Genomic DNA, 25,983 nt, shown 5'->3' with positions numbered 1-25,983 from the left:
TAAAAGGATGGACATGGTCAGGAACAATACTAAGGGGCCCAAAGTGTGCCAAGAAAATATCCCCCCCCCCCCATACCATTACACCACCAGCCTGGATTGGTGATACCATGCAGGATGGATCCATGCTTTCATGTTGTTTACACCAAATTCTGACCCTACCATCTGAATGTCGCAGCTGAAATCGAGACTCATCAGACCAGGCAACGTTTTTTCCAATCTTCTATTGTCCAATTTTGGTGAGTGTGACAGATCCTATCCCACACTCCGCTGAGTTCTTCCGTCGGTAATACCACTTCCTCCAGTCAGACCATCAGAGAGATACAATAATTATAACTGCATTGAATACAAGGCTAGCCGGTAATAGCTTGTATGAATCTCAAATGATTTATTAAACGTAATACAGCCTTTTTTATACACTTTTTAAGGCAAGGGATTAGATAACGAGGTAGGGCGGACTCATGACTACCCCCCTCCCCCCCCCCCAGCAAAAACTTAGCTGACAACTATATAATTAACATGTTAATTAACACAGCACTTAAAGCGGGAGTCCGCCGGGACTCCGCGTTTTTTTTTTTTTAAAAGCCAGCCGCTACAAATACTGCAGCTGCTGACTTTTAAAATAGTGACACTTACCTGTCCAGCGCGCCCGCTATGTCAGCACCCGAAGCCGATCTCTAGATCGTCTCTCGGGTCCTGCCGCCGCCATCTTGGGTATGGGAATCAGGAAATGGAGCCTTTCGGCTTCATTTCCCGGTTCCCTACTGCGCATGCGCGAGTTGCGCTGCGCAATAAGGACGGCCCCCGCTGCCTCTGGGATCTGTGTGTTTCCCAGCAGGCAGCGGGGCACTTGCGGAAAGGGGCTATCCCCGAAGTGGGTGCAGAATACCTGTACTGTACAGGTATCTGCACCCCCCTGCCCCCTGAAGGGTGCCAATTGTGGCGCCGGAGGGGGGGAGGGTTCCGATGAGCGGAAGGTCCACTTTAGGGTGGACCTCCGCTTTAAGCCAGCCCAGGTGATAAGACTGCCTGTCTCCAGAGGCCAATGTGGCCAGGGCCGGATTAAGAGCATCATGTGCTTGGTGCTGAGGATTTTTGTGGGCCTTTTACTGGACACCCTTCTGCTTTCCAAGAGCCTGTACTGGCATGCGCCCAAACTCAAAAGTGTGCAGCCGCACAGGCATAACACTAAGTAAGCCTGGCATTTGATTTGCCAAGTTTCTGTAAGGGCCGTGCATTGGCGTGCACTCTGAGCTAAAAGAGTGCAGCTGCACAGGCCTAACACTATGGAAGCCCCAGACTTCTGTAAGAGCCCTGCACTGGTGTGCCCCAGGCTTCTGTTAGGACTGCTCATGCAGTGCCCAGTATCAATTTCACCACCCTGCCCAGGCGGTGCATGTGGAATGCAGGGCCTGTCAGGGGAGATCTCTTCCTGTTGACCCATTGCTTTCCATGTCCTTTTTGGGTGACTGGGCCTATATTAAGGTAGGGGCCTGGAGCTGCAGCTCCAATAGCCCCTACGTTAATCCAGCCCTGAATGTGGCCATCTCTTTCAATGATCATGTATTGTTCAGAATTAAACAAACTATGTATAGTTTCATAGTTTCATAGCTAGTAAGGTTGAATAAAGACACCAGTCCATCCAGTTCAACCTGAGTGTCTACAGTTATCCCCATCCCTGTACATTACACACTCACATTGGTCCCTACCCTCAAGGAGCCCACAATCCAAGGTCCCCATTCATATACTAGGGCTAATTTTTTGGACAGAAACCAATTAAACTACCTGCATGTCTTTGGTTTGTGGGGGGAAACCGGAGTACCTGGAGGAAACCCACGCAGGCACAGGGAGAACATGCAAACTCCAGGCAGGTAGTGTCACGGTTGGGATTCGAACCAGCGACTCTTCTTACTGCTAGGTGACAGTGCTAACCACTACACCACTGTGCCACCCCACAGTCACAGTGTAGTCTTTGGGCAAATCCAAAAAAACAGTCTCTCAAAAATGTGACAAAAAGAGAAATATAGCAATAACGAATAACAGGGTGAATGTGGGCAGAAAAGGTCCCTGTCCGCTCCACTGTAGGTGGTCCTCAACTGCACCGACATTGCAGCTGGAGGGAAAGTTAAAAGGAACATGGTTCTTCTATGGTTATCTGGGTCATTGTGGAAACAATCCGGGTTTGGATAATGCTGACCCATGTAACTCTGGCAGCCATCTTGGTTCAGGCAGAGCTTATTTAAGGCCCTGGCTCCCAGACTTGGCGTACATTTGTGTAGCCCCCTTGTCTTATACAGGGGCTACTAGTAAATTTAGCTGTGCTAGGTGGTAACTAACCTAGCTAATTTGTAATCTTTGTGATCATTGGGGTTTTCTTCTAAGCCTGGTTTAGCTATGGTTCCTCCCATCTATCAATAGGTGGCACTGTTGCCTTTGTCATTAGTATGATGAGCTGCAGTGAATTTAAGTTATGAATATGTATATTGCTCTCAGCCAATCAGTAGGAGTTTCATGGCCACTGAGCATGCTGGGAGAGAGTATATATTTGGAAGAAGTCAGGTGATCTGGGTCCTCCCACCCAGACCTTGGCCTGGAGTGGATGTGCAAGGAACAGCTGTGTTGGATGAGGCCTGGCTGTGTGCTTGATGCTTGGTCAGAGAGAGTCTGTTTATTGCCAGGAAGCACGAGGGAGGCTCTTCCAGAAGGACCCTGGTTGTTGCCTGGAGGCACAAGGGTGGCACTGCCAGAAGGAACTTGGTTGTTGCCTGGAGGTACGAGGGAGGCTCTGGCAGAAGGAGCCTGGTGGTTGCCTAGAGGCACGGGGAGGCTCTGCCAAAAGGAGCCCAGATGTTGCCCGGAGGCACCAGGGTGGCTCTACCAGAAGGAGCCTTGTAGTTGACTGGAGTCACAATGGAGGCTCTGCCAAAGGGAGCCTGGTTGTTGCCTGGAGGCAAGAGGAAAGGGATGGAGTCATTACTATTCAGCCGTACTAGATGGAACAGAGTCTGTTATTCAAAACATTGTTAGATTTAACAACTAACTGCCAATGTTTAAATGACTTATAATGGTTTTTGGCCACATTTATTAATTTTTATGGTTCATAAATTGATGTTTTTATACCTGTTTTTTTTTTTCGTTTTAGAAAATGGATCGGCCACTCAAAAGAACTAGCGATGAAGGTTGGTTTTACTGTTTTAACAAACACGATACTGCTGCAGATGTTTGAAGGACAATTAAATTTTTTCCATTATTCTCGATCACATCCAGTTAGATACATCAACATTCAATTATATTGGCTCTGATGCTGCTGGTTAGTAAGAAGCCTCATATTGTATGTAGCGCTACCCCCAGGGGCACTGGTGATATGCCCGGGGTTTCTTTTCCCAGTAGTTGCCCGGCACAGCCAGGCACTCTTTTGGCTCATGAAACAGTCTAGGATTGTAGGTTTTGAGGTTTTATTAAAGGGTAGAACTTGGATGGGGATAGTAGGATACTTCAATAAATTGCTATGATGAACTTGAGGACACTAAACATGCTTCTGAAACCCTGAACACTGTCCCTGTGCAGCAGATAGTGGGCAGGTACTGCAATACAGTATTCAGGAGGTTGAGCCTTCCTCAGAGAACAGGTCCAGCAACAGCCCCTTCACAAGGAATGGAACAACTATGCTCTTCAGGGCAAAACTTCTTGGCAAACACATAGGTGACCTTCTAGCACACAAAAGGGGTGATGGCACTTTGTTTCTAGGATCTCTTCCCGCCTGTACTCACGGAATGCCTTTAGGTAAATTGTGACCTCCTACCAGTATCCTGCAGACAGCTTCTCCTAGTGGTATCAGACTAGATCCTCGGGCGAAAGCCTCTCAGCCAACCTTCAGCAACAGACAGTGGCTCTGGGCCCTCCAGCCACCCAGCTGGGGCCTCTACTTGACGAGCACATGGCAGCAGTGCCCAGGGAGGCCAAATAAGCCCCCTCTTGCGTTTATTCTTTCCCTATGGAAGAAGACAAGGCTGCTTTCTGCTCCAAGGTATTTATGCATTCTCCCAGAATCTTCTGGGCCAGACCTCCCAAGGATTGGCTGGGGCTACATAAATATTAGGCTGCTGATTGGTATGCTCTCATCTCTATTACCCAGAGCTCCTCCAGCTGAATGGGAAGAAGCAAACAATCATGCAGCCTCTACAAAACAGACCAGACTAAAATAATCAAACCCAACTCCACTGGTTATAGTGGACTAAACTAAATTTGCACTAGTACACACAATGGGATTTTGCGAGGGGAAATGTTGGATGTGAGCTTGTTGGTGGAAAGTCCGACCGCGTGTATCCCCCATCGAACATTTGTTGTCAGACTTTCTGCCAACAAATGTTTGCTAGCAGGCTCTCAAATTTTTCACCAACAAAATTTTGTTGTCTGACGCACAAAATTCCATGCATGCTCAGAATCAAGTACGAACCGGAAGCAATCGGTCTTGTAAAACTAGCGTTCATAATGGAGATATCCCATGACTATTGAACTTCCTTCTTATTGGCTCGCCGTACGTCTTGTACATGACTACGTTCGTATTTGTTGGCCAACATTTGTGTGACCGTGTGCATGCAAGTCAAGTTGGAGCCAACAACCTTCGAATAAAATTTCACGGTTTTGTTGTCGGAAATTTGTCCGACAGGAAATGTTGGATGTGAGCTTGTTTTTGGAAAGTCCGACCGTGTGTACGCTCCATCGAACGTTTACTGTCGGACTTTCCACCAACAAATGTTTGCTAGCAGGTTCTCAAATTTTCCACCAACAAAATTTTGTTGTCGGACGCACAAAATTCCATGCATGCTCAGAATCAAGTACGAACCGGAAGCGATCGGTCTTGGAAAACTAGAGTTCATAATGGAGATATCCCATGACTATTGAACTTCCTTCTTATCGGCTTGCTGTATGTCTTGTAGGTCACTACGTTTGTAATTGTTGGCCAACATTTGTGTGACCGTGTGCATGCAAGACAAGTTGGAGCCAACAACCTTCGAACAAAATTCCACGGTTTTGTTGTCGGAAATTCCGATCGTGTGTACGGGGCATAAGACATAACTATTAATCCCAAACAGAATTCCAGCCCAACTGGGAACAGTGAGCCGAACTAAATTTGCCTAACAGAACAGATTAACCCTATTGACTTCAATGGGCCCAAACTAAATTTACCTCTCCTAGAAACTGACTGGGAGTCTGCTACAACATGTGTTACCATTGGTCAACTTGGTTGGCAGAGCTGTTTAGTTGAAAGAACATAGGTAATAATCAATTAAGACAAAACTGTATTTGAAATGCCACGTACACACGATCGAATTGTCCGGCGTACTTAGTCTGGCAAACAATTTTGCAGATAGTCTGGCGGACTTTCTACCGAACGGACTTGGCCACACACGGACATGATGACGTACAGCACGTACGACGGGACTAGAAAAAGGAAGTTCAATAGCCAGTAGCCAATAGCTTCCTTTTCGTACTTGCTTCTGAGCATGCGTCATTCTTAGTCCGCCGGACTAGCATACTGACGAACGTATTGTCCGCTGAAACCCAAGTCCGGCGGAAAGATTGGAGTGCAAAAATACTTTCTAAGTCCGCCGGACTTTACGCTGAGAAAGTCCGCTGAAGCCCACACACGATCGAATTGTCCGGTGAAATGCATTTCGGCGGACTAAAGCCGCGTACACACGGGCGGATTGTATGGCCTACTTAGTCCGTCATACAATCCGACGGACAGTCCGTCATACTTTCGAATGAACGGACTTGACCACACACGGATGCACAAACAGTCTGTCGAAAGCTTGCACGATGACGTGTACAGCACGTACGACGGGACTAGAAATAGGAAGTCCAATACACAGCAATGCAACCTTTCGCCGTGTAAATCCTTTCTGAGCATGCGCCATTCTTAGTCTGTCGAACTAGCCTACTGACGAGCGGATTGTCCGCTGAAACCAAAGTATGACGGACAGTATTACGGAAATTCCGAAATACTTAGTACGCCAGACTGCACGCTGAAAAAGTCAGCTGAAGCCCACACACAAGCGGACTGTCCGCTGAAATGTGTTTCGACGGACTAAGTTGGCCATACAGTCCGCCCGTGTGTACGCGGCTTAAGTACGTGTGTACGTGGCATTAGACAGATTCAAGTTCTTAACTTAGACAGAAGACTGGACACTTCTAAGCAACGTTGAAGGTTACCCATCTCCACCTGGCTTCCACACATTTTAGTTGGCTGATTACTATGATGGCAGCCTCGCTGGCCAAAAGGAATGCATAGGAGCCAGAAGTGTGAGGAGAAGTATCAAAGCTTCCGAGAAAAGAATAGCCCGAAGAACTTGGAAACTTCCAAAGGTACATGTTAGTTATTTTTTTTTGATTTTCCATTTTTGTACATGTTCTCCTCAAAAAAGATACATTCAAAATACTGCATATAGAGTGCTTAGGAAAAGTTGTGACCACTACTCGCAATGTGACCACTACTCCCAAATTCGAGGCAGTTTTGATCTGCCAAGCTTCAACAGTTGCTGGTAGTCTTGAATGTTGCCTATCCCTCCCGTTTCCTGTACATTTCTATTGCCCAATGAGGGTGCCATATCATTGCACTAAGCCAATAGGAATGTGATGGGCAAACTTCAAAACCTTTAGGAAGGGTCAAGGTTTTTGTTGCTCAGAACGCCTGGGATTCAGAAGTAGATGGCAGAAATTGAAGGCCGCTGAAAATATGTGTGGGCACCACTAGGTTAATTTTAGGCACTGCTCTAACTGTTCCTATCCCTCCATGTTGCTTTCTTTCTTTTTACCGATGCTTTTAAATTTTTTAAAGCAGATCTCCAGGTTCTTTCTTCCATCCTCCTCCTATATAATATACATTCATCCATCATCCATCATTGCTGGCCCATCAACAGTTTTTGGATCCTTCTCAGGCAGTTGACAGTCCTTGCTCCTGCATTGAACGGCACTCAGATGCTGTTAGCTCTTGTACACACGGTCGGACATTCCGACAACAAAATCCATCGGATTTTTTTCCAACGGATTTTGTCCGAAACTGGTGTTGCATACACACGGTCGGACAAAGTTGTCCAAAAATCCGATCGTTCAGAACGTGATGACGTTCATTTGTTACAGCGGGGCTATGTTTAGGCTAGTAGTCAATAACTTTTGTCTCGTAATTTGATCTGAGTATGCGTGGCACTTTGTCCGATCGGAATTCTCCACAAACAATCGGACAAAGTCCGATCGGATCATGTTGTCGGAAAATTTTATATCCAGCTCTCAAACTTTGTTGGTCAGACATTCCGATGAAAAAAGTCAGATGGAGCCCACACATGGCCGGATTATCCGACAACACGGTCCGATCGGACATTTTCCGTCAGAATTTCCGACCGTGTGTACAAGGGCTTACAAGTGCAAAAGTATTCTGAGCTCCGAGTGGAATGATTCCATACAAGAAGTGTGTCCCTGACAGCCTGGGCCCAGAAAGAGTGGGTTGAATGGGGCTGGTCATCATTCAATCCAAATGAAATATGCCATGTACTAGAGGAGTAGACCTTCTGTGGGCATGGTGCCAGACTGAAGGTGAGTATTGCAGTGAAAGCTGTATTAAGTGCTGCCCCTGCATACCTTGTGGTAGGTACTGAATGTTTCAGATACTCACCCGCCCAGTGATCCAGCAGTGTCTTGCAGAATCCTGTCAGAAGTCTGCCCCCGCTCGGTCCCGCGCCGCCCTCTTTTGTTTGACGTCAACCCAAGGCCTGCCAGCTCTTCCGGGTGCAGCTGATGGGCCTCAGGATGATGTGTCGCTAAGCCTGCCCCTTCCTCCTTTCTCTATGAAACACTATGCCGACTGGGACATGTGACGGGCATACCCGAGGAGCCATAGCAGGCATAATGCCTGTAATTCGCTCTGTGTCTGCTACTCCTCTCTGTCAATCCCTCCACTGGCTTCGGCCAAAGAATTAAATTCAAAATACTAACAACTACGTACAAAGCCATCCACAATTTAGCCCACAGCTACATCACTAGCCTAGTCTCTAAAAACCAACTTACTTGTTCTCTTCATTCCTCTCAAGACCTCCTGCTCTCTAGCTCCCTCGTCACCTCCTCCCATATCCGCCTCCAGGACTTTTCCAAAGCCTCTCCAATCCTATGGAATTCCCTACCCCAATCTGTTCGCTTATCTCCTACTTTATTAGCTTTACATGACGAGGAGAAGTGGAGAGGGAGGAACTTCACAATGAGGGTGAAGTTCTGCTTTAAAATGTTTATACTATGTTTAAAAACGCAGATTTACTCATTTCCACTTGTGTAAAACATTCCTCCTGAAAATAGTGACCTGGTACACCCTTTTGGATTTGAACAGAGATTTTTGAAAAATAGTGTCCAAATCCTAATTTTGCGGGTGACTGGTGGCCTTGCTGGGCTGCCCTTCCAATACAAATATGGCATACCTTAGTGCTAGGATTCACAACACTGATGGATAAGTCATAGCACAGATTCTGCACCTTGCAAAACACTGTTTTATGGTTATGTACAATGCACCATAGAATGTCACAGAACATATCTACAGTATGGTGAAAATAAAACAATAGTTTTTCCCACCTTTATGCAGATGAAATTCAGAAGTTTCAAAAGCAGTTGTGTATGTATCGAGATTGTGAACTGGGGACAATATATGAATATTTCTGGGACGATCTGATCTATATTGTGGAATCTTTGGACACCCACAGGCTCCTGAGCGAACTGAAATCACATAATATCCCCAAGGTGGAGGTAATCAGAAGTCTTTTTTTTTTTTCATTTCAGTTACATTACATGGCAAAAACTTTGTGTACATCTAACAATCAGAACTTCCAATATGCCCAAAAAATGTGGACACCTACCCAAGTGATAGAGCTCAGGTGTTTAAAACAAAGGGTACTCTTAATGCAACAGCATACAAGTTGCTCTTCTAACCTTATGGTAACAGTTTGGTAAGGCCGCGTACACACGGGCGGACTGTTCGCCCAACTTTGTCCGCTGAACAGTGTTTGGGCGGACAGTCCGCTCGTGTGTGGGCTTTCAGCGGACAGTTTCAGCGGACAGTTTGACGAACAAGGTTTTACGGAATTTCCGAAAAACTGTCCGCTGAAACCTTGTTTCAGCGAACAGTCCGCTCGTGTGTAGGCTTGTTCGTCAAACTAAGTTCCGCGCATGCTCAGAAAGGATTTACACGCCGAAAGTTATAATGCAGTGTATAGGACGTCGTATTTTTCGTCCCGTCGTACGTGCCGTTCACGTCATCGCGCACGGTTTCAGCAAACTGTTCGTCCGTCGTGTGTGGCCATGTCCGTCCATGCTAATTTTGAGCGGACTGTTTGCCGAAACTGTTTGACGGACACAGTTGGGCGAACAGTCCGCGCGTGTGTACGCGGCCTAAGACCCTTTTCTGTCCCAGCATGACTGTGCCCCTGTGTACAAAGTCAACTCCTTAAAGACTGGGTTTGACCAGTTTAGTGTGGAGGAACTCAAATGGCTTACATAGAGCCCTGACCTCAACTCTACTGAAATCTCTGACCTCAACTCTACTGAAAGCTCTGACCTCAACTCTACTGAAATCTCTGACCTCAACTCTACTGAAAGCTCTGACCTCAACTCTACTGAAAGCTCTGACCTCAACTCTACTGAAAGCTCTGACCTCAACTCTACTGAAAGCTCTGACCTCAACTCTACTGAAAGCTCTGACCTCAACTCTACTGAAAGCTCTGACCTCAACTCTACTGAAAGCTCTGACCTCAACCCTACCAAACAGCTTTGTGTGGAATTGGAACATCAGTTGAAGGTCTGATCTTCTTGTCCAACAACGTATCTGACCTCACAATTGTTCTCTTGGCAAAATGGGCACAAATTCCCACAGACTGCCTCCAAAATATTGTGGAAAGTCTTCCTGGAGGATGTCATAGCCTCCAAAAAGGAAGTGAGGGGACAAAACCTTATATTAATGGTTATGGATATGGAATGTCCAACAACAAAACTATATGGTTATGATGTAGAGATGTTAACAAACTTTTGGCCATATAGTTTCCATCTCTCTCCTTTTGTCTATCTTTTTCCTTTTATATAATTTCTTTACTTCTGTAGAACTATCTTGGAGATTCAGTATGTGCGAAGACCTTGCTAAATCACATTTTGAAACATGGAAGGGAAGCCATTTTAGGATTTTGGAAAAGTCTCTACATCCTGCAATGTTGCCGTTTCCATCCAAATCTTGCTGCTTTGCTGAGTGAAATCATTCACACAGGTAAAAACCCATGTAGCCATTTTTTGTTTTTATACTGTTATATTACTTTACTTTACTTTTTTACTTTACTTTGCTGCTACTTTTTCATAATAACTGAATTTCTAGTAAAGAAAGGTGATTTCATGTATGTAGACTTTTTGTGATTAACTGACCTTTAGTGCTATTTTCCAAAAGTGCTCAGAAATTCGAATCTCCTTTCCTTGAAACCTTGAAACTGTAACTTTGGGCCACTCTGTGATCTGTGTACAGAATGCCCCAAAATACCTATCCCCTGATCATGTGAATGGCTTGCTATCCCAGATTTGCCAGAGAATGAAGTAGAATTACAGACAGCCCTTTAAAAGGCATTTCAGGAGGGTCAACGCTAAGCAAATTGCAAATAGAGGACTCAAAATTTGATATTTCTTGGGATCAAAAACCTAAAATGTTTACTACTGGTTCACTTGCTTAGCACTCTGTATGAATAATCCTGAGGAAAAGTAGTAACCACCACCACTTCTGTCTAAAATGAGCTTATATCTGAGGTATAGATACGAGGAGGGTAAGGGGGTCCAAACCCACCCAGTCTCAGGCAACTTCAGTCTTCAACACCATGGCTAGAGGGAGGTAATGGTGTGAAGTAACTGTTCCACCTCCCACTGTTTCTACAGCCAATGCTGCACACAGTCCATGTTGCTGCCCAACCACCCCATTCGCCACCAACACATGGCAACTGTCCCAGCCTGAGAAGAAGATAAATATTAGGAAAGACAGGGCACTTTATTCTAATGAATGACTATGGGAACTGTGGCATCAGAGTTTTGCAGTGCTTTCAGCATCATTACTGTAGTTTGCAGAAGCCCCTTCATAGACTACTTCTTTAAATGCTTATGAATGGACAACATATGGTAAATCATCCTTATTATTTTTAGGTGAAACTCTAGTGAACAATATTCTTCTGGACAAATATGGACATACAATGACTACAGAGCTGAAAGGTAAGTCACCAGTATATTATTTATGGTTTGACCAGTTTGTTGTGGAAAAGCTTGAGTGGCCTACACAGAGGTCTAAACTCAACCATACAGAGCACTTGAACTGGAACGCCAACTAGGAGCCAGGTTTCCTCATCCACCATCAGCACTTGACCACTCCAATACTATTTTTACCTGAGGAGGCACAAATTCCCGCAAAGATCCTCTGAAGTCTAGTAGAAGTTCTTGCTAGAAGAGTGGAGGCTGTCATAGCTACAAAGTGGAGCCACCACCATTGTTATGGCAATGGTTTTGGAATGGGACTACCAACAAGCTAATTTAAGTATGATACGTAGGTGTGCAACCCATTTTGTCTCATGGTCCGGGGATCAAGGTCAGAGACCAGTAGCTATAGCAGTAGAGAAGCTCCCCCTGACCAGTTAGATAAATACATGAGCAGATAACCCTGCCAAATGATACAGGCTCGCCTGAGGTGACTGGTCTTAGCACTAACCAGTATTTACCAGAGCTCCTGATGGTGGAGATGGGTTTTGCTGCTTATTAGTACCAGGTCAAGGTCCTCAGGATTGACCCACCAGGAGATGAAAGGGTCCACTAGCAGATATAGGTAAGGATCAAGCAGAAACTTAGTCGGTAAACAAGCCAAAGGTCAGTAACAAGTAGTTGCATGTTGAGATCAAGCAGAAGCCTAGCCAAGGAACAAGCCAAAGGTCAGTAACGAGTGGTAGCAGAGATACGAGTGCCAGCAGGAGAAACAAGAGTGACATATTGGCTGGAGGGAGCAGAATAATCTGGCAAACAGGAAGTGCAAAGGAATGGCTAAAATAGGTAGTTCATGGGCGAAGTTCAGGGTTCAAAGTTCAAGAGAAACATGGTTCAAGGCAGGATCATTCAAGGAATTGTCTTTGGCACTGTCCAGCATTCCAAGTGACTCAGCAAGAAAATCCACTGCCAGACATTGCTGAGGTTGCAGGTTCAGTCTCGGGTCCTGACACGTTGGCTATATAGTTTAGTCTTGTTGGTGCACAGTATGTCACATTGTACTGTATATCCCTAATGTTACATTTTTTACACCCTCTTGTCTTTTAAAATTACAAATTCCATGCCTCTTTTTTTAGAGATCCAGACAAAGCACAGAGCACATCTGCAGCAGGAAACTCAGAATCTCACAGAGAAGAAACCACCGGGCACCACCCACGGACAAAAAAGTTTCTATATATCAAACCGCTATGTGAACTTAGCTGTAGTCGCCACACATCATTTTCGACAACCTTCCGGGGATGAGCTAACCAAAGCAGGAGAAGCGTTTGAGGGTTGTTTTCAGGAAACAAGGAGCGGGCTACAAAACCTGGCTCTAAGCAGACTGTTTCACTGGTGCCACCGGTTAAAATGCGTGCCACACATAGTAATAGTAAGTGGAGTAGCGGGTGTCGGTAAGACCACACTAATTCAGAAATTTGTTTATGACTGGGTGAATAAAAAGCACTACCAAAGGTTTTCCTTCATCTTTTCTTTCAAATTCTGTAAACTCAACAGACTCAATTTAGTCAGTTTGGAGGACATGATCCTTGACCAGTATCCATATCTGCAGGGTCAGCTTGATAACATTTTGCAAGATCCCAAAAATGTTCTCTTCACTTTTGATGGACTGGATGAAAATACCCACCACATGGATTTTAGCCAAAGCAAATTATGCTCCAACACCAAACAGAAGGATTCTGTTGGTACGATTGTGGTTAGCTTGCTAAAGAAGACCCTTCTTGAAGGTTGTTCTGTGCTGATGACTAGCCGACCCACTAAGCTGTCTTCAATTGACATCAATGTGTTTCAGCGATTAGTTGAGATCATGGGGTTCTCCGCCAAGGAAAAACAGCTATATTTTGAAAATTTCTTTGAAGACAAAGAAATCGAAAAAATGGCTTTTCAGTATGTGCGTGAAAATGATTCCCTGTACACTTTTTGTTACATCCCATCATACTGCTGGATCATTTGTACGGTGTTATCGATGTGCTTTAAAGCCCATCCAACAGACAAAAAGCAGCTGTTGTTATCCTTGCCCAAGACATTGACACAACTTTTTGTGACTTTTCTGACACACATTCTTTCCAATCACACCCAGGATACAAACCGTGCTCCAGAAATGTTGGCATCAATTGGGCAGATGGCTGACCATGGAGTCAAGAATCACATTATCATATTTGATAAACGTCATCTGGAATCCTTTCGTGTTGACGCGGCCTCACATCTCTTGTCAAGTTTTATGACCGAATCAGATCAAAGTGACCACGTGACATTTTCCTTCATACACCTCATCCTTCAAGAGTTTTTTGCCGCTTTGATCCATTACCTTCGGTTTTCTTCTCGGAACCTCACTGATTTACTGACTGAAGGTCAATTATGCTCAAAGGTTCATGGGGAACTGGTTCTCAGATTCATTTGCGGTCTCTCAGACAATACAACAAGAGCAATGTTAAAACCTTACGTGGGGGAGCTGTCCACCGAAGCTTCAAGAAGGGTCGTCAACTGGCTGGTGTCCATTCTTAATAGTGAGATGCTGGAAAGTTACAAAAAGGACAAGAGGAGGCTTCTGAATGTGTTTTTCTATCTCTTTGAGAGCAGGAACAAGGCTCTTGTCTCCCAGACCCTTAAATCTTTCAAGTGTTTTGAATTTTTCCGGGTGCATCACACCCCATTGCACTGTGCCGTGTTGGCATTCATACTCAGTTGCTGCACAGACATTGAAAGACTTCATCTCAATGAATGTAATATTCAGAGTGAGGGCCTGGAGAGGCTTAAGCCAGTTCTACATACCATTAAAGACATAAGGTAATAAATATAGTTTTCATTCAGTCTTTTGTAATGTAACCATTTAAAGTGCATGTCAACCCGTAGGCAGGTGTAGTCTATTTTCTCCACCACAGGTGGCGCTTGTCCACAACGGCAATGCAGATGGGGAGAGAACGTCTAGAGCAGGGATATGCAATTAGCGGACCTCCAGCTGTTGGAAAACTACAAGTCCCATCATGCCTCTGCCTCTGGGTGTCATGCTTGTGGCTGTCAGAGTCTTGCTATGCCTCATGGGACTTGGAGTTCTTCAACATCTGGAGGTCCGCTAATTGCATATCCCTGGTCTAGAGGAACCTAATTCCTCTATGGTTTCCTCATTCACAGGGAGGCAGCTATCCATTTGGATGCTGGTGCCCCAGGTGGCAGCCGTCTTGGGTCTGGCAAAGTATATTGAACCACTTAATACCGGGCACCCCTTTCTTGCCCAGGCCAATTTTCAGGTTTAAGTGCTGTCGCACTTTGAGTGACAATTGCAGAGTCATGCAACACTGTACCCAAATTATATATATATATTTTAGACAGATAGAGCTGTCTATTGGTGGTATTTAATAACCTCTGTTTTATTTTTTGCAAAACAAAGGAAAAAGACAGAAAGTAAGAAAAACTTTTTTTTTTCAAAATGTTCTATTATAAAATTTAGAAAATAAGTCATTTTTCTTCTTTATTGATGTGCGCTAATGAGTCTGCACTGATGAGCACTGATGAGGCTGCACTGATGAGGCTGCACTGATGGGCACTGGTGGGCATTGATGAGGCGGCACTGATGGGCACCGATCAGGTGACACTGATGGGCAATGGTGGGTATTGATGAGGCGGCACTGATGGGCACTGATGAGGATGCACTGATGAGGATGCACTGTTGGGCACTGGTGGGCAATGATGAGGCGGCACTGATGGACACTGATGAGGAGGTACTGATGGGCACTGTTGAGGAGACACTGTCGAGGCCGCACGGAAAAGGTGGCACTGATATGCTGCAGTGGTGGGCACTGATACGCTGCACTGATGGTCACTGATTGGCACTGATGGGGCTGCACTGATCATCAGTGTAAACAATGTACTCATTGTGCCCTGTCAAGATGCCGGTTATCAGCTCTCCTCTCCTCACACAGAGACAGCATGTGAGAAAAGGATTGCCTATAAACAGCAAGCCTGTTTAAATGTGACCAGCTGGGATTGCACACAGCTGATCATATGGTAAAGGGCAGCTGTAATTGGCCCTTTACTGCAATCTGTGAACAGCTGTGTCCAAAGGACACAGCAGTAACAGAGCGTGCCTGCTGCGTATCCTAGGGGGCGCGCGGAAGGCACACATGTGGAAGGATGTTCATAGACATCCCCCCCCCCAGAACTGGAGTCCCGCGATGTAGCTGTCTTTCAGCTATAGTGTTGGCGGGAACAGGTTATAACCCTGGCTCCTAGGTATGGCACGCATTTTGTGAGTGGATAGAGTAGGGACAGGTCACCTGTCCGTCAGGCACAACATGCAGAGCCAGGGAAAAGAGTAGGGAAAATGCAGGGACCATGCCAACCTTCTGGAAAGCCTTCCCTTTGGGTACGGACTGGCCAGGCCGCACACTCCACTCCCCGTGGCAGACGCTGTCGGCATGTCCAGGTCTCCAATCTACTGTTCCATCGCTGTAATATCTTGTGAGTGTTCCCGGTTGCGTTGGCTCCCCGCTGGGCCCATTGTCCATATATACCTCTTACCGCACTTGGACTCCATGTGTTTTATGGACGCCGCATCACTTCTTTCATTTTCATCCTTTAAGTATACCATTAAATGCATTTTGTTATATCTGTGCAAAGAAATATTTGTTGATCTTACCAGATTCTAGTGAGCTAAAAGCATTATCCTGTGTCCTCTGCCTGTGCTGCCCCCTTATCATTTGCTATGAGGTCTACATACAAGATACCATCCATGTGTTGAAGAAGAGAAGGGAGTAATTTTGTAGTTCTGTCCTAGGGTGCTAATGCTGCTCCTCCATAGATACATTTTAGTGAGTTAGCGTAACCAGACTGGGACAGGAAGGGTGTTACTGGCAGTGTGACATGGTGAAAATCAAGGGAGCATAGCCATAAAAAATAAAATAAAATAAAAATGTAAAAAAATTAATGTAGCCACCACATCTAAGGTCTGGTAAGCTGCAATATGTTCAATTTCTATTCTTTGGTTTGGATATGCAAGAGAAATTACGGTGGCTGTAGTATTGGCATTGTTATTATTATTATTATTATTATTATTACTATTATTATTATTATTAATAATAATAATAATAATATTAATAATAATTTTATTATTATTATTATTATTATTATTAATTATTTTTATTATTATTATTATTATCATTATTATTATTATTTTCTAACAAATAAAACAAATTTATAATGTGGTGTTTACTTTCGACGTCTGTATGATATTACTTTTTCTCTCACTCTCTGCAGCCTTTATACCAATGACTTGAAGGATAGTGCTATGGAATCCATATGCTTTGCATTAACTCATGATCAGTGCAAAATCCAGAAACTCAAGTAAGTCTTTTTTTTTCTGCCGGAAATTCAGAAACGACTGTTTTCTTTTTTTTTCTTTCATCCCTCCTCCTCTTTCATATTTGAAACATATATTTCGGAGGGTGGGGAGGGGTTACTAATTTAGAGTCAAGCTGAAGTTCTCCTCTGCTGCTCCCTGTCCGCAACCTTCTGGGACACCTCACAGGTCCCATGAGGCTGCGGGTCCATTCACAAAGCACTGCCGGTGTCGGGGACCCAAAGACCGGTGAAAAAAACAGCCCCGAGTGAGGATGGCACCGGATCTTGGCACAGGTGTGCATCTGTTTAATAAGAGTCAGCGGTTACATTTTTGTAGGTGCTGACTTTTAATTTTTGCAGAACTGACTGAAAATAACCGCTTTAAGGGAAGCTGAACAAGACACAGCTACTACAGCCAAGCATAACTGAAAAATGCGTGAGGCAGGGTGGCTACACTTATTTTTCAGGAAGTCAATTCAAGCACATTTTTTAAATGAGAAAGGGTTTTTTAATTACCCCATCTCGCAAAAACTGGCAGCACTTGGCCCGGGTTTATTTGGTTGCCTTCTTTTGGACCAAATGTGAGGTTGCGGTGAGAGGCTAAGCCTTATTGTTCCTTATTGAGTTCAATTATTGTTACCATTTTCATCCAATTACTTATTTTCCTTTCATGTTTCAGTTTGAGTGATAATGCCCTCACAAGCAACTCTTGTTCCCAGTTGGCATATGGAATCGGGAGGAACCAGACACTGAAGGCACTTGACCTGTCTTACAACAGTCTTGCTGGTGATGACTTTATTGACTTGATCACAAATCTGTCCAGTCCACTTTGCCAGATAGAGGAACTGAGGTGAGATAAAGAGTTGACTATAATATTTATGTAATATGGATCAGACATTTTCTTGTGGTTCTTGACTTGAAGGCTTTTTTGGTGCATATTTATATTCTCTGAATCAATTGTAGTCTTGGTTCATTAACTTCTTGTATGTGGGTACAAACATAGTTTCATAGTTAGTAAGGTTGAATAAAGACACCAGTCCATCCAGTTCAACCTGCGTGAGGTGTCTACAATTGCCCCCATTCCTGTACATTGCACACTCACATTGGTCCCTACCCTCAAGGGGCCCACAATCCAAGGTCCCCATGCATATACTAGGGCCATTTTTTTTTGGACAGAAGCCAATTAACCTACCTGCATGTCTTTGGATTGTGGGGGGAAACCGGAGTGCCTGGAGAAAGCCCATGCAGGCACAGGGAGAACCTCCAAGCTCCAGGCAGATAGTGGTCATGGTTGGGATTTGAACCAGTGACCCTTCTTGCTGCTAGGTGAGAGTGCTAACCACTACACCACTGTGCCGCCCCTCCCCAACATATAATCAACACTTTGGGGACCAAGCTTGCAAGTCACCAAATTGCAAAACCATTTGATGGAGTTGGCCACCTATATGCAGTCTATTCTCTTCTGGGAAGGCTTTCCATAGATAGATAAATAGATACTATATGCCCAATTGTTTGTTGCACCACCCCATCCATATAAGCTTGTTAGACATCTCATTCTAAAACAATGACCATTAATATGGAGTTGTCCCCACCACTTTGTGGCTATACCAGCCTACACTCTTCTGGAAAAGCTTTCCTCAAGATTTTGGAGGGTGTCTGTGGGAATTTGTGTACATTCAGCCAAAAGAACATTTATGAAGTTGGCTGAGAAGACCTGGCTCACAATTGGGGTTCCAATTCATCCAAAAGGTGTCCAGTAGGGTTGAAGTCTGGTCCACTTGAGTTCCTCCATTCCTTGTTCAATATTTTTATTAAAGCTTTAGGGAGATTACAATAATAAAGTGAACTTTATCAAATATATAGTAGGAGCACTTAAAAAGTTATGCTATGAAGTATAAATGACAAGGTAAAAATAGTCAACATATGTAACCAATGTGAGCAAATCCAGAGGCTAAACTTAAGGTATGGAGCATTTCCGCAAGATTTTGGAGGGTGTCTGGGGGAATTTGTGTCCATTCAGCCAAAAGAACATTTATGAGGTCAGGTACTGATGTTGACTGAGAAGACCCGGCTCACAATTGGGGTTCCAATTCATCCAAAAGGTGTCCAGTAGGGTTGAGGTCTGGTCCACTCAAGTTCCTCCATTTCTTGTTCAATATTTTTATTGAAGCTTTAAGGAGATTACAATAATAAAGTGAACTTTATCAAATATATAGTAGGAGCACTTAAAAAGTTATGCTATGAAGAATAAATGACAAGGTAAAAATAGTCAACATATGTAACCAATGTGAGCAAATCCAGAGGCTAAACTTGAGGTATGGAGCATTTCCTCAAGATTTTGGAGGGTGTCTGGGAGAAATTGTGTACACTCACAGACTTGGCTCACAATTGGGGTTCCAAGTCATCCAAAAGGTGTCCAGTAGGGTTGAGGTCTGGTCCACTTGAGTTCCTCCATTCCTTGTTCAATATTTTTATTAAAGCTTTACGGAGTGGGGGGGGGAGACCACCCGTCCAACTAATAAGGTACTTAATAAAAACAGGTGTGAGAAAGTGGAACAATAGTTCCCGGAGTAAATTCACACATTATAATGTAGCAGTATATGTGAAGCAGGTACAATATGTTAATGGGTATAATTGAGCAAGTATCATGAGGATCTAGTGGCCAGTCGAGAAACAAATCAAAAATGAGGGGGGAGGGCAAACAAAATGGAAAAAGGGAGGGGGAGAGAGAGGAAGGGGGTGGGTTGGGGATGGAGGTGCCGGCTCAGAGGGTAGGTTAAAAGAAGCAAGTCGCTTTGGTTATGGGCACAATAATGTCTCATCAAAACCAGGGGGTAAGAAGTGGGTCATCCAAGGGTTCCAGAGCTTCTTGAATTTTGTGATTTTGTCCAGTGATGTTGCCTTTATCTTAGCGTGATTTCGTGCTACGCTCCTAGTACGCTCAAGGAGGGCATTTTCCAAGCTTTCGCTATGGTCTGTTTGGCAGGAGTAGTGACATATAGCAGTTTGAATTGGCAAAGAGTCAAGGACATGGGTTTGTTGTTCAGGAGAGCCACTGTTGGCTCAGGTGGTAGGGTAGTGGAAAATAGTTTTGTCATGACTGAGAAAATCTCTGACCAGGAGGCTTGTGCTACAGGACAGTCCCACCATATGTGGAGGTGCGTATCTGTCTCATTACAGCCATGGAAGAAGTGCGGATACTGTTGAAGGAATTAGTGTATCCTGGAGGGGACCAGGTACCACCTCGTGACGTGAGCACCTTATAGTTGGTTTCTAGTGCGGCGATGTTTGGGGACGAAGATTTCGTTGGCTGCCAGACAGATGACCAGTCAGCTTGGTTAAACATTGGTTAAACATGCAGTAGAGGTCTCTTTCCCATCTGCTTACATAGGTTTTGAGTTCCTCCATTCCACACGGGACAAATCATTTATTTATGGAGCTGGACACCATTTATGAGGTCAAATACTGATGTTGAATGAAAAGACCAGGCTCACAATCAGCTTTCCGATTCAACCCGAAACGTGTTCAGTAGGGTTGAGGTCAGGGTTCTGTGCAGGACCCTCAAGTTCCTCCACACCAAACTGATTGAACCGTGTCTCTATGGAGCTCACCTTGTACAGCTGAACACAATAATTTGGAAGGGCGTCAACATACATTTTGCTGTATATCGTAAATGGCATCACTGTCCAAGCTGAAGCTTTCATGTTGTGATAAGGTGATGTCTTTACTGGAGTCCTCAAGACACACAAAAGACTAATGGGTGGTTCACTACTTCAGCATCCAACCATAACTATAACTAAACTTCTGTCTTTATAGCAGTCCTAAGTATCAGATTAAGATATTTCCTTATTTTGCAGTTTAAGAGGCACTGGTCTGACAAACAGTGCCTGCCCCCAACTGAAATCATTAATCCTTGATAACCAAACCCTGTGGAAGTTTGATATGTCCTACAACAATCTTGAGGGACCTGATTTTGCTGATGTGGTAACAGCTTTGTCCAGTCCATCATGCAGGCTGGAAGAGTTACTGTAAGTATAAGTGAGATGCATTGTACATGGTCCTTAAAGCCCAACAATGGACTACATTTATGTCCCTTTTGGTCTGTTAAATATATAATTGAAAGCATTTTCTTATTTGTTTTGATTTTCAATATACAGTTTGAGATACACAGGACTTTCAGTGAGGTCCCTCATCCAGTTGGCGGATGGAATAAGTAAGAACCAGTCACTGCGAAGACTTGATCTGTCTGAAAACAAACTGGCCGGCGATCACTTCAGTGACCTCATCACAGCTTTGTCCAGTCCTACATGCAGGGTGGAGGAACTAAAGTAAGCGCATGGAGGGGTAAAATATTTATTTAACTCTCCGCTGTCTAGAAAACGTTAAGATTTCAGATTTAGGTGGTCTGACCCTTTCGATTCTTTTTTTTTTTTATGGAAAATTATTTCGATCTTTTTGGAATATTGATGTATATTCATTTGGAATTCATCCTAAGTATATAAACTATGATCTGTTTCTGCTTTTCATAGGCTGTGTGGTATCAATCTGGCCGATGAACAAATTCCGCTATTGGCACAGCTGAGTAATAACAGGAGTCTCAAGTATCTGGAGTTTAGTAGCAAAGCGGTTTCTGACAGAAGTGCTGGTTACATCAGGAAGCTAATACGAGCCTCATCCAGCCTTCGAGAGATCAGGTAAGTGCTACAGGTCTATTCTCTTGGAGTAAAATTGTCAGTTGACTGAGGTCCTCACTTACTCTGTGCATGAGGGGGCGGCGCAGTAGTGTAGTGGTTAGCACTCTCACCTAGCAATAAGAAGGGTCGCTGGTTCAAATCCCAACCACAACACTACCTGCCTGGTGTTTGCATGTTCTCCCTGTGCCTGCGTGGGTTTCCTCTGGGTACGCCAGTTTCCTCCCACACTCCAAAGACATGCAGGTAGGTTAATTGGCTTCTGTCCCAAATTGGCCCTAGTATATGGATGGGGAACTTGGATTGTGGGCTCCTTGAGGGTAAGGACTGATGTGAGTGTGCAATGTACAGGGATAGGGACAATTGTAGACACTCATTCAGGTTGAACTGTATGGACTGGTGTCTTTATTCAACCTTACTAACTCTGTAACTTTGAATTCACACCCTTTCCATTCAATTCTCTATCCAAAAGCTAAAACTAAAAAAGAGGAATGGTTACTGCAAGGAGACTGCGACTGATCCCCTTATACTCACCTGGCCATTGCTCCCTCACCACTAAAACTTTGGCTCAGATTGGACCCAAGAGAGGAGGGGGTTATAACGTCACCCCCTCGGTCCTGTGACTGTGCTCAGGTCTAAAGGTTACCTGCTGGACCCAAGCACTGCCATAGGGGAGGTGGTAACATGATTCCCCATACCTGGATGCCAGCAGCAATGAAAGCAGGAACACCAGGGTTAGGGGTTGCTAGCAAGCAGAGGGATTTGAGGTCCTAAATATACAAGGTGGCAATCGTTAATATTGTTATGAATATGTTGTTAAAGCGGTTTAAAGACAAAGAACACTTTACTCCCAGTTTCATTGGTTATTATAAAGTAGTGGTTCTCAAACACCAGGCTGTGGCCTGTTGCTGAGCCACTACTCCCTCCTCCTGGGCCCACAGTCAGCTACAAGTCCCCTAACCTAGCACAGTATCTTCTAGCTCTGATAGTGCTTTCAACCTTCCATACCTGCCCACAGCGCCCTCCACAGTTCCCCAGGTCCCCTGAGAGCCCACAGAGTGCCCCTCAATCTCCCACAGTTTGTGGCAGAGGCTCCAGCTGCCATAATGCTGCAGTGTCCCACAGGGCCTTCCAAAATCCCACAGTGCCTCCAAGCCCGAGCAGTGCCCTCCTGTCTTCTACAGTGCCCCTGCAGACCCCAGTCCCCCTCCAGGAATCTCATCTCTGACAGGGCCACCAGCTTTGCTCCAAAATCTCCTGACCCCTCCAGAACCCCCATGCCACTTTTACAGTGATTGCAATACATATTTTGCAACTATGAATTCACACCCTTTCCATTCAATTCTCTATCCAAAAGCTAAAACTAAAAAAGAGGAATGGTTATTGCAAGGAGACTGCGACTGATCCCCTTATACTCACCTGGCCAATGCTCCTTCACCACTAAAACTTTGGCTTAGATTGGACCCAAGAGAGGGGGTAGTAATGTCACCCCCCTCGGTCCTATGACTGTGCTCAGGTCTAAAGGTTACCTGCTGGACCCAAGCACTGCCATGGGGGAGGTGGTAACATGCTTCCCCATACCTGGATGCCAGCAGCAATGAAAGCACGAACACCAGGGTTAGAGGTTGCTAGCAAGAAGAGGGATTCGAGGTCCACTTTGCCCTAAATATACAAGGTGGCAATCATTAATATTGTTATGAATATGTTGTTAAAGCGGTTTAAAGACAATGAACACTTTACTCCCAGTTTCATTGGTTATTATAAAGTAGTGGTTCTCAAACACCAGGCTGTGGCCTGTTGCTGAGCCACTACTCCCTCCTCCTGGGCCCACAGTCAGCTACAGGTCCCCTAAGCTAGCACAGTACCTTCCAGCACTAATAGTGCTTTCAACCTTCCATACCTGCCCACGGCGCCCTCCACAGTTCCCCAGGTCCCGTGAGAGCCCCCAGCCCACAGAGTGCCCCTCAATTTCCCACAGTTTGTGGCAGAGGCTCCAGCTGCCATAATGCCGTAGTGTCCCACAGTGCCTTCCAAAATCCCACAGTGCTTCCAAGCCCAAGCAGTGCCCTCCTGTCTTCTACAGTGCCCCTGCAGACCCCAGTCCCCCTCCAGGAAACTCATCCCTGACAGGGCCACCAGCTTTGCTCCAAAATCTCCTGACCCCTCCAGAACCCCCATGCCACTTTTACAGTCATGCCCACCCAGGGCTCTCCAGCATTGCAATACATATTTTGCATTCCACTATTTTATTGTGTAAGTTTTTGTTTTTTTCTTCTTGTTGGAGCATTGATGGTTTTGGAAGAATTTTTCAGGCCCTGGTCTCAATGATTTGGAAAATCTCTGCTATAGAAGATCTGTTGCAGTCCTCGTACACATTCATTGTAAACTCCATGTCCTGCAAATGAGGATTTTGACATAGTTTTTAAAGGTCCCTATATGCCCTTCTCCAACCATTATAGATCCATGTTATGACTCCAGGGTGAAAGCCATTGAATGGTCTCCAAATGTGGCCAACTCTTGGCTCCGAATCCAAAAGCTGGCCGATTTTCATCAATACAATCCACAGTATAAATTCTTTATTGCTAACATCTTCTTTATCTTCCTTCTAGGCTCGATATTGAAACATTGTCTGCAGAATCAAAAGAAAGCTTAAGAGAGCTGGAAAAATCCCGGCCAGGACTGAAAATTTTCATTTGGTGAAGCCCAAAAATGTTGACAAACGAGTCAATGTTTTTATAGCATATGTACTGTATGGCTAAAGTGTTTATTGATTAAGGCAGTGCCGGGACAAGGCCATCCAGATCCTAGGACGAACATACCAAACTGTGCCCTCCCCCAAGATGTATGAGCATCTTTACCCCACCCCAGTACAAATGCCCCTCCCCCCAAAAAAATCACCCCTACTAGCACCCTCCACCTCACATGGTACCATAGTGCCCGGGGCAGCTTCCCCTCATGCCCAGGGCAGCTTCCCCTCCTGCCCACCCCTTTTCCTGGCCCTGGCTTAAGGATAGCTTAAAACCCCTATGGGATTTTTTATGATGTCTTCATCCTAATGGGGGAGATTGTTTTCACTCCCTTGCTTGAAGAAGAAATAGGAAGAGGAGATATCGCCCTAACGTGTGGGGAATTCCCATACTAGATATTTTCCACCAGAATATTTGTCCCCATTGGAAGGTTCCCTTCACCTTTTGCTCTCATGATAAATGTAGGATTTCCCCATGTTTCAGTAATGATGTTCACCAGGACAAATTGAGGAGTAAATCCCCCCCCCCCCCCCCCAGTGGGGACACATACAGCATTTAAAGCTTGGAAGAGGGTCTAACCCAGCTTTTCTCAACCTTTTCAACACAGAGGAACCCTTGAAAAAAACCTTCCGGTCTCAGGGAACCCCTGCTAAAAATTACTATATCTACAACTCGTGATACATTAGTGTGATGATCAGTGGGAAGAATGGTCCTTACACTTGTGGTCACTGGGAAGAATTACCCCCTTACAGATAGCTAAAAAGACCAATGGTGTCAGCGGGAACTTATCTGAGAGGCAGAAATTGCTCATTGCTCAAGGAACCCCTAGCAACCTCTGGAGGAACCCTAGAGTTCCACGGAAACCTTGATTCAGAAACCCTGGTCTAACCCTTTCCCACTTTATCCAGAAACATAGCTCCCTGTCTCTAGTGATGATTGAGAGCTACCGGGATGGGCTCCAGATCACGTGACCATTGTGAAAGCCAATCCCAGTGGTCACATAATTGGAAGTCCGTCCTGCTCTTGGGAAACCACCTGAGTGTAGCCTTCCTCAAACTGAAATTGTACAAAAATGTTAACATTTTTTGCTAAAACTTGGGCGAATCGAAACTTCCCAATTCTACTCACTCCTGCTGAACAGTATTAATATTTATTTTTATATGATCATTTTATTTTGGACATGATGTGTACCGGTATATAGTTTGTCTTGATATTGTACATTGTATTACAGTTGGTCACCATTGGATGTGTGCCTATGCCGTGTATCATATTTATTGTATATTGTGTTTGTTACTATGTTTTGTACATAATATTAACGTTACTGTTTATAAATCGGATGACCTTGTTTTGGATTGTTGTCTCTCTTATCGTACTTGTAGAAGAAATAAAAAGGTTTAGCCTCGGTTCACACCGTATGCGGCACGACTTGCCGCGCCGCGACCTGCCGCGACCTCAGCGGCGACTTGCAAAACGACTTCTGTATAGAAGTCAATGCAAGTCGCCCGAGGTCGCCGCAAAAGTAGTACAGGAACCTTTTTTCTAAGTCGGAGCGACTCGAGTCGCTCCTATTAGAACGGTTCCGTAGTACAGAACGGGGGCGACTTGTCAGGCGGCGAAGTCGCCTGGACAAGTTGCCCCTGTGTGATCCGAGCCTTAGTTTTAGAATGCGGCTGATTGGAGCCACTGGACATCTGAAGATGCTAAATGTAGCCTTTGTCTCACACAAATTGAATAAACTTATTCTTCCATCAATGGAACATACAAAGTCTTTAAAAGTTGGATGGAAGTTCACATTTGGGCTATAAAGTATCAGGAGTGCACAGAGCTAAACATACTTCAAAAAAAGATATAGTTAGGCTCCATTCACACTTGGACCCTCAAGTAACAGTGTGTCATGGTTCTAG

The 25,983-nt window shown here is 44.8% G+C and overlaps 1 protein-coding gene across 1 annotated transcript in view; it reads left to right on the top strand.

Moving 5' to 3' along the window:
- LOC143942192 (uncharacterized) overlaps window positions 1–25,424 on the top strand; it is a 116,505-nt gene extending 91,081 nt beyond the window's left edge. Inside the window, exons 14-23 of the mRNA XM_077463446.1 lie at window positions 8,624–8,784; window positions 10,132–10,291; window positions 11,203–11,268; window positions 12,384–14,091; window positions 16,558–16,644; window positions 17,321–17,491; window positions 20,499–20,669; window positions 20,799–20,969; window positions 21,171–21,335; window positions 23,942–25,424. Of these exons, the coding sequence (XP_077319572.1) occupies window positions 8,624–8,784; window positions 10,132–10,291; window positions 11,203–11,268; window positions 12,384–14,091; window positions 16,558–16,644; window positions 17,321–17,491; window positions 20,499–20,669; window positions 20,799–20,969; window positions 21,171–21,335; window positions 23,942–24,032 (2,951 nt within the window). The 3' untranslated portion in view covers window positions 24,033–25,424. The remainder of the gene's footprint in view (window positions 1–8,623; window positions 8,785–10,131; window positions 10,292–11,202; window positions 11,269–12,383; window positions 14,092–16,557; window positions 16,645–17,320; window positions 17,492–20,498; window positions 20,670–20,798; window positions 20,970–21,170; window positions 21,336–23,941) is intronic.
- The last annotated feature ends 559 nt before the right edge of the window (window positions 25,425–25,983 follow it).

The sequence above is a fragment of the Lithobates pipiens genome, unplaced genomic scaffold (assembly GCF_037356315.1).
Source record: "Lithobates pipiens isolate NorthernLeopardFrog02 unplaced genomic scaffold, aLitPip1_a1.2 Scaffold_30, whole genome shotgun sequence".
Lineage (NCBI taxonomy): Eukaryota > Metazoa > Chordata > Amphibia > Anura > Ranidae > Lithobates > Lithobates pipiens.
The sequence above is the reverse complement of the archived record's forward strand: the minus strand, read 5'-3'. Positions and strand labels throughout refer to the sequence as shown.